The sequence below is a fragment of the Austrofundulus limnaeus genome, unplaced genomic scaffold (genome assembly GCF_001266775.1).
Source record: "Austrofundulus limnaeus strain Quisiro unplaced genomic scaffold, Austrofundulus_limnaeus-1.0 Scaffold5, whole genome shotgun sequence".
NCBI classification, from domain to species: Eukaryota; Metazoa; Chordata; class Actinopteri; order Cyprinodontiformes; family Rivulidae; genus Austrofundulus; species Austrofundulus limnaeus.
The window spans coordinates 4,260,958-4,269,390 of NW_013952407.1; the positions used below are offsets into that span (position 1 = coordinate 4,260,958).

General features: G+C 41.0%; 1 protein-coding gene across 1 annotated transcript in view; it reads right to left on the reverse strand.

Moving 5' to 3' along the window:
* LOC106531912 (protein FAM65A) overlaps nucleotides 1–8,256 on the reverse strand; it is a 15,149-nt gene extending 6,893 nt beyond the window's left edge. The window contains exons 1-12 of the mRNA XM_014027861.1: nucleotides 8,135–8,256; nucleotides 5,527–5,608; nucleotides 5,288–5,421; nucleotides 5,128–5,206; nucleotides 5,012–5,035; nucleotides 4,878–4,931; nucleotides 4,310–4,459; nucleotides 3,197–3,260; nucleotides 3,057–3,100; nucleotides 2,837–2,962; nucleotides 743–891; nucleotides 255–363 (exon numbers count right to left, since the gene is read on the reverse strand). Coding sequence (XP_013883315.1) covers nucleotides 255–363; nucleotides 743–891; nucleotides 2,837–2,962; nucleotides 3,057–3,100; nucleotides 3,197–3,260; nucleotides 4,310–4,459; nucleotides 4,878–4,931; nucleotides 5,012–5,035; nucleotides 5,128–5,206; nucleotides 5,288–5,379 — 891 coding nt within the window. The 5' untranslated portion in view covers nucleotides 5,380–5,421; nucleotides 5,527–5,608; nucleotides 8,135–8,256. The remainder of the gene's footprint in view (nucleotides 1–254; nucleotides 364–742; nucleotides 892–2,836; nucleotides 2,963–3,056; nucleotides 3,101–3,196; nucleotides 3,261–4,309; nucleotides 4,460–4,877; nucleotides 4,932–5,011; nucleotides 5,036–5,127; nucleotides 5,207–5,287; nucleotides 5,422–5,526; nucleotides 5,609–8,134) is intronic.
* Between the last annotated feature and the right edge of the window lie 177 nt (nucleotides 8,257–8,433).

Genomic DNA, 8,433 nt, shown 5'->3' on the forward strand with positions numbered 1-8,433 from the left:
AAACTAAACAGCCTACAGTATTTTTACAGTCTTTATTTTACAGTTAAAATATATGTTTATTAAATAAAGTCTAATGTTACAACTAATCATGGATCTCTTTAAAAAACTCCTCCCACTAAAGTCAAAAAGACCAATCACGTCTGGGACAACCTCCTCCCACACACCAAGAGCCTCTTTGTAACTGCAGAGACCCCTTTCTCAAATCATCCGCAAACAGTGTGACTGAGAATAAATATCATTTCAGCATGACTCACATAGAAGACCTGCTCTCGCATCGATGGCGTGTCAGGAGGACTCTGATTGGACAGCAGTCGTTTGGAAACTGTACTGCAGGACGTCGTCTGATCATCCTTATCAAAAGGACTGAAACAGGAAGAAAAAAACAATAAAGAGTGAGTGTTTTCAACAACAACAGCTGTAGATCAGAGAGGTGTGTGYGTGTGTTTGTTTCTGCTACAGAGTGAGGACCCTGTTAGGTTTTTTAACCAACTAAGTGAGGTCATTTTTGGGAAGTGAGGACATTTTCCCAGTCTTCACTTTTTTTTGCAGTTAGTTTTAGAGGTATGGTGTGAGAAGTTTTGGTTCAGGTTATAGACCAGTAATGGTTAGTTGTAGGGAAAATGTCTGGGTTAGGCATAAATACAGTTACAAAAATGAATGGAAGTTAATATAATGTCCTCAGTTTGATGTAAGTACAAGAATGTGTGTGTGTGTGTGTGTGCGCGCTCTGCAGGTGAATGACCTCCAGGTAACCTCCAGGTTCAGCTTGACCGTCCCCAGGTCGTTGATGTCCACGGCGAGCGTCTGCGGGAGCGGGCAGAACAGGTCGAGCATCTCACAGGACACGCTGCCCACCACCACGTGATTGGCCAGGCTCTTCAGCTCCGTCACCTTGACAACCACAAAAACAAGCAAAAGCTCTGAGGGCGTTCGGCGAGTGCGATAACGACCTAGCGTGTCCGACCACAAACGCAGCGAGGAGCAGGGGCTCGATATGGATCATCTCTGTGGAGCTGAAAGGCTGCACTGCCTGCTGCTCCTGCTCCAAACACAAATTAGTCAACAGTTTTTAAAAACCAGGATATTCAAATGGAAGAAATCACGGAGGCGATCATTTCTCTCTTTTTAAGTTCCCATAAAGCTGCAGGCAGAGAGTTGTTGGCTTTGAAATACAAACAGGAGAAGGCTGCCCACTCTCACAAAAAGCCAAACTGGCTCTGACTGGTTATTAATTACCATTCTGTTAATGGAGCTCAAACGCAGCTCCAGTAAAGAAGATCTGTTCTCTCATTTGCTTTATTGCAGTTTGTTGAATAGAATCTATTCCTGCATTTTTATTATTTSTCATCACACCTTTATTATAATTACACCTCACTGTCTTCATCAGGTCTTTGTTATTCACCTGACACCACAAAAGTTACTAATTAGACGAGTTTTCCCTTTATTTTTTTATTTTATTGTTTTTCTTTTTCTCTAGAAATGATCTCTCAGTCTCAATATTGTTGTTTTTCTTTCCGCCGCTACCATCTTCAAAGGTGAACAAACTCACATTTAAAGTGCCTGTGACATCAAAATTTTTGTAATGATACAAATGCATTTTTGGAAATTTAACACTGAGAACATATTACAAAATAATTTTCATGCTGCTGAGATGAACAGTTGTTGAGATATTTGCATGTGAAGTAACAGGAAGTGATGTCAAAGGGGAAGGTCTGCATGAAAACAGAGATAAGCTAAAATGCTCAACAGCCCAGACTGTGGAGAGGAATCAGATGTTTTAGGTTATTTTGAGTCACTATCAGACAGAAACAAAAAAGAGTCAGAGTTCAAATAATATTGTTTCAGTAAATAAAGACCAGAGTTATTTTTCTTAAAGGAGTTCCCCTTTGATGTCACTTCCTGTTTCCCTTTTGCCGAGCCAAATTCAAAAGAAAATAGGCYAGTTATGTGTCCAAATGGGTAAAATAATGTGTGGTATGCCAAGTTTCTTCAATAGAAGAAAGTTTTCTATGACTTTTTTTATCTGAAGGATAAGCATGTCACAGGCACTTTAAAGATTTGTGTTATCAACCTGGGCTCAAACCTACAAGACAGCGGGACTGACCACCAATCCACCGTAGCCCCTAGACATGACCTTACATTAAACAAAATTTAAGGGTGCGTTTCAGTGGATGTAACTTGGGTCTAAAATATAGACAAGCCCAAGATTTTCCCCGAAAATTACAAATTTATTGTTAAAAGCTCTTCCAAAACTACTTTTTGTCCGAGGTAAGACCAATATTAGAGCATATCTAAACAAAAGCACCAGCATATAATAAATGTGTTTTTTCAGATGAAGAACTTTTCTATCATATTATTCTTACATAATGAATGAATGAATCACAAAATCAGAAAAGGTCTTTGGACCGTCTCCATGCAGATGCAGACAATAATGTCTACAAATGAGAATAAAATATGTTCAAATAAATCAGTAAAACCTGCAAAACAAAGTGAAAATTTAACTTTTTATTTGTGTCAGTCTGAAGCTTTTGAACTAAATGAGGTTTGTGGTTTATTTGCCAGATTTTTTTGTTATTCTGGCAGAACCATTATAGATGTAAACTACAAGTGTTGAATTTTTTTTATCAGTTTAAAGAACAGAAAGTGTCATCCAACATATCTGCCTGGAATCATCTTTTCATTGCTTTGACTCAGTCAAGATGGACTTCCACAATCCAGATCAAACCTCCTGATCTGGAAAACAATTTCCTGATTTTTTACATCATGATGGATCAAACTAATGTTAAAAATGTGCCATTTTAATTTAATGTAAATATATATATATATTATTTGTTACCTTGATTGACAACAGTTCTGTGATTAAAGGCAGGAAAGTAAACTCCTCGCCGTCCCACATCTGCTTGTTGCTGACTTCCACGCGACCTCGTAGCCTCCAGCGCTGACGCCCGTAACGCATGAGGACCTAACAGCGGCCAAAAATAGTCAAAGGTAAAGCTGCTGGAAGAAAAGAAAAAGGGTGGGAGTGGGGGGTCCAGAGTGTGAGCTGCTTTCTCTACCTCGTACTGATCACCAGCGCACAGTCGTGCAAATCCAGCAAGGCCTGAAACATCAAAAATGTAAAAAAAAGAAAAAGAAATGAGAACTCGACTAAGAAAAGAGCAAACGGGAAGTCACGTTAGAGCGGAGAGTGACTCACCCTTCATCTTAACATGAAACTCTCCCATCTGGCTTTCCAGCTCGCTCTCCAAAGAGCACATGTGCTGCGAAAACAAAAATGAGAAGCGAATTCAAACGATCGTTTTATCTCACAGACACCTCAACAAAACAGAGTTAATAGAATCCAAGGATCCAAATTGTCCTCTGAATGTTGAAAAGTGTGTCATTTATTCAGTAATGTAAGATCAAGTTAGCTAATAGCTACATTTATTTACATTTGTTTTTTTAGAATGATTTTTATCTTTATAAAATGTGACCTGCCAATTCAAATTTCCCTATAAAAAACTATAATCATGAGCCTTTTTAAAAATTAATTAAAAAATGTCAGTTTACAGTAATTTTCACAACAGAAGCATACAAAGCTATTAATATTTCTGTTTCCAACTTAATTCACTGTTAGATGTCCTAATTTACTCAACATGTGATTCTCCAGCTCAACTAAACTTCTATTTTTATTAACAATAGTTCCTGTTTGCAAATTTCCTTACTAATGTGTCACTTTTTAGATGGCACACTAAAAAAACTTTAAGTTTAAGCAGAATAATCCCTTTATAGAAAATCTAAATGTATTTTTAAAAAAGGCATAAAGATATTGCAATATGTAGCAATGATTTCCTTTGAAGTTCAGTTATTTAAAAAGGTCATGATTGCAGGAGTAATTTTTTATTTTTGTTTTTGATGTGCGCAAAAGACGCCCATTGTCCAAAACCATGTTGATGTTTTCATTTGATGATTTCATCCAAAAACTTCCCAGAAACATTTTTTTCTCATCCCATTGCATGCAGGTGTAAAACCAGGCCACATTTTTAATGGTTTCCCAGTTTTACTTAATCTTCATATTTAAACTAATGCAACAAAAATTGCTAACAAAATAAGTTATAACACAAAAAATAACCCTAAATAAATTAAACAACTAATGATATTTTCAAGTGTAAAGAAAAAATACACTTAGCTAAGTTTAGCCACTTAGCTAAAATGCTATTATAAACTGAGGGTGATCAAATGAAAACAAATGGGGGGCATGTCAAACTGAAAGTCGTTCATTATAAGTGTAAAAAAGATTCAGAGGTTGTGTTGACACCCGCTCACTTGCCTCTGTATATTCCCTGTAGCCCTTGTTAGCTTCGCTCAGACTCTCCCGAGCCTCCCTGCTGCCGGTGGCCGAGTTAAACGCCGCCACCATCTTACTCGCTCCGTCACGCAGCCGCCGCTGTATACAGTAAGCATCGTACAGCTCTTCAACCTGGAAACACAGCGGAGGTTTCACCGCAGGGTTGTAAGAAGTAACAAAAAAAAAAAAAGGAAGAAGAAGTGCTGAACCATTACCAGCCCTTTTTTTTCATTTTGTGCAAATAAAGTGTATTATTTAGCAGTGGATCACTGAGCAGACTGATCCGTTTTCAACAAATGTTCTCAAACCTTTGTTGGGTTTTTCTAAAGCTACGTTATTTTACATATCTGCCTGCAGCTGCTTAAAATCACAATTAGAGCCACTAAAACCAAAACAATGGGCCTAAAACCTGCTCAAGTTTTCCACAGAAATGAGGACAAACCGCAGATTTTTAGTCAATCTGCTGACCCTTGAAAGTAACATATTATTAACACCATATCAACAGACGAAAAAAGTCAAACTATGATCAGTTTAAGTGTAACAAACACACCTTGCTGAGGTGAAACTCCAAACGACGCATAAACCTCTCTATGGCCTTCACTTGCTGCAAAAAAACAAACAGATTATATTTCAGCTAAAAGGGAAATTGCTCTTGCGGTTTCCAGGGAAAAGATCAAAACTTACCTTATCTAACTCATACAAAGACCCCTGAAAACAAACAAACAAAAGCAGGGATTAGAAAGGCTCGCAGTGAGAGAACAGCTGATCAGTTCAGCTTTGATCAGGTGAGCTCTTCTCACCAGGCGACTGTTCTTCTTGTTCTCCCTGATCTGCTGACCCAGACTGTCCAGCTCCAGCTGGTGGACCTGCAGGTACGACCTGACGACAAGAGCGCATCATTATCAACTCTCCGCCCCTTCTGGAGACGGCGCGAGCAGAGCCAGAGGTGTGTCCACTCACTGTAAGCCTCGCCGTAAGGCAGCGTAGACTTCGTCCAGCCGCTCGGGCTGGGGGGTTTTAGTGGGTGGCAGCTTGGTGGAGCCCGTGAACATCCTGCTTCCTTACAAGGCACGTTGCTTTTGGATTGAACGGAGCTGAGAGAGGAAAAGGCGGGGACGGGGAGAGATTTATCTCCWGCTGAAGTTCAGGATTTATTTCAAAAAGACCGAAACGAGAGGCACAAAATGAAAACGACTCACCTGCTGAGTGGAGACAAAGTATCACTGCATGCTTGGAGCGCTGTGTGTGGCACTGTGGCTTTAACAAACTGAAGGACATGACCTGTAATGTTCACATAAGAAAATAAAAGAATCATCAGAAACYACAGTCTTCCTCCTCTCCTCGTACCTCTCCCCACTCGACAGAACTTCGATGATTATCAGAGGTGGGGGGAAAAAAAAGGGGGAATGCAAGCCGCTCTTTCACTTCCTCAGTTTTGTCCTGCCTGCTTTGTTGAACGTCTGAGACGACAAGCAACTTGCAGCCGCAGTGGCCACCGCTGACAGCAGCAGGGAGCGCAGTCTGCTTCTCTTTTCCCTTTCCTTCCCCGGCCCTCCACCCCTCCTCTGCGCCTCCACATCCAGCAGCAGAGGACAGGAAGTCTCATGGCCGGCTCTACAACAGGAAATTCTACACTGAAGTTTGGCCCGAGTATATAAAAGCATCCCTCCTCAGGAGTGTGTGGCTGTGAAACCTCCTCAGCACTCACGTCTGAGCGATGCAGCGGTTTTTAAGGGCGAACCTACAACAAAAGAGGGGGTCGTGCCCAACCTAATAATCCACCCACAACAGAGATTACAGACTTAAAGTAAATCTGTCAAGCAGGAGGCCGGGCTGGACGGAGCGGCGCTGACATCTGCTCCGCATTGTGGAGAAATGTGTCGTATTCTAACAGATGGAGAGAGGCGCTCCACCTGTTGGAGCCGCCRAGAAGGAAAACACGCAGATTACGCACGATCAAAGCGGCATTGGAATCGATGCCGCGGCTGATATGAGATTAATCTGCTGCTCTTCTACGGTCCACCKCTTATCACGGAGAGGATTAAGTGGAGTCGGGTTTAGAAAACTGCCAAGAGAAGGTGCTGCAGGGGCTTTCGCAAACAAAAAAACAAAAAACAAAAACACCACCACCACGGACCACCTCAAGTACGGAGCGGGGCGAGAACTCATGTGAAAGTTTTCACACCGACACACAAGAAGAAGAGAGGCCCCACGTCCACGCACAAACACTTCAGACCCACACATATCCTCAGCAGACCACAAGGACAATTATGAAAGCTAATCGAACGGTTTCCTCTCCGTTAGATGTGCTTTGAGCCCCTTCCTTACTGTGGAGGTCATTAGCTGGATTAATCCTCAGTACAGAGCAGCGTGAACAAAGAGGACACTGTTCACAAACACTTCCCAAGACTGGAGTTTGTTAAAAAAGAAAAAAAAACACCTATAAAACAGCTTTAATGCACTGTTTAACWGCATACATTACGTAGTTATGTTCAGGCAAACTGAGGGCATTTTAAGAAAAAAGAATGGAGCTTTGGTCAAACCTTGAAAACAACCTCAGACTATAACTCTTAGCTACAATCACACCAAATTTTAGCTCAGTATCTGTAAAACTGACTCAATTACAACTATTTATCTGTACTGTAAGGTCTGTTAGCTGTGGTGGCTATCTTGAATCGAACTGGCTTAAAAGGTTAATCAGATGTAGACGTGATTAGTTCCTGAAAGTTTCATGTAAATACATCTGTAGTTCAATCAGGTGACTTAGCAGAGCGCTCTGTTTACATTTAGCACGGACCCGCATTTCAGAATGGCATTTGTTATTCATCTGAAAAGCAACTCTCACATTGTACACCATTTGAAATAAATCAGGATAACCACAACGGGGTCCCAAAACATCAAAATGGGGTCCTGAAAAGATTTTCTGAAATAATTATATTAGAAAATAGCAACTAACAACATTTTTTTTGCATTTGTTGTTACAAAAGCATGAGATTAGTGTACTTAAAATAGACAAAAATAGCATAATGAATATTGCTATGTTCTTTTTTTTTTTTTTAACATGAAGACAATGTTTATCATCCAACAACAGCTGGGGGCTCAGATTACAGCTGCTGGTATTTTGAGGGTCAAAAGTGGAAAAGTTTGTGAACCACTGCTTTACTGAAGCTAAAATACAAAAACAAAACCAAAGTGTGATTATTTAGGGATGTTTATATGCAAAAGACATGTAGATGTGTTAGCCATCCCAACAACACTCATCCGTACTGTTTGAGGAAGAGGAACAGGAGGAGGTTAAGGAGGAAGTGGTGTCACAATGAAATGCAGCCACCTCTCTTTTCCAGATTACTGGATTAGCCCTGCCGGGCGGCAGCAGGCCACTGAGGCGGATAAACAGGCTCACTCATCACAGCAGTGATTTTCTTTTCTCTCTCTCTTTTTAACAGAGGATGGAGCTCAGACCTGGCGAACTTAAGAGACCCCTCAGTGCCAGACTTTGTATTCAGTTCATATCCCACCCCAGCCCACCAGCCAGGAGCCCATCATCACACAGGCCACAAAAAGTCTCCTCCCGTCCTCAGGGTCCCCCACAATGGAGGTTTCCTTACAAAGTCTCAACTCAAACACCAAAACTTAGAGGAATAAAAACAAGATGCAGTAAACCAGAACCTGCTGGAGGTGGGGGGGTATTATCATGGACAACATCAGCGGAACAACTTCACGCCCGACGGACTCATGCCCATGTACAGAAAAACTGTCACGGTTCTTGTTGTGACCTTGGGAATTACATAAAAATCATCCCCCTACCTCTGTTTTAATGTCCCACGACCCGCAGGGTTTAACCGGGATCCCATTCCCGACGAGATGCTGCGGGCTGTTCGCAGAGGGTTACAGTTATTCTGGGCGCTGTCCTTCTCCTTGATTTCGCAGTTTTTGTGTTCGGTCTGCTGTTAAGCTAGTTGTAGTTAGCCGCTACTACTTCCGGTTAACTGACTTCAGCGTAAAAGCGCAAAATATATAAAAAAAAAACATTTTTGAGTCAATTTTTATAAACCTAAATTACTTTTATCTAATTTTAAAGGAAGATTTTTGTAGTTTTTGTGATA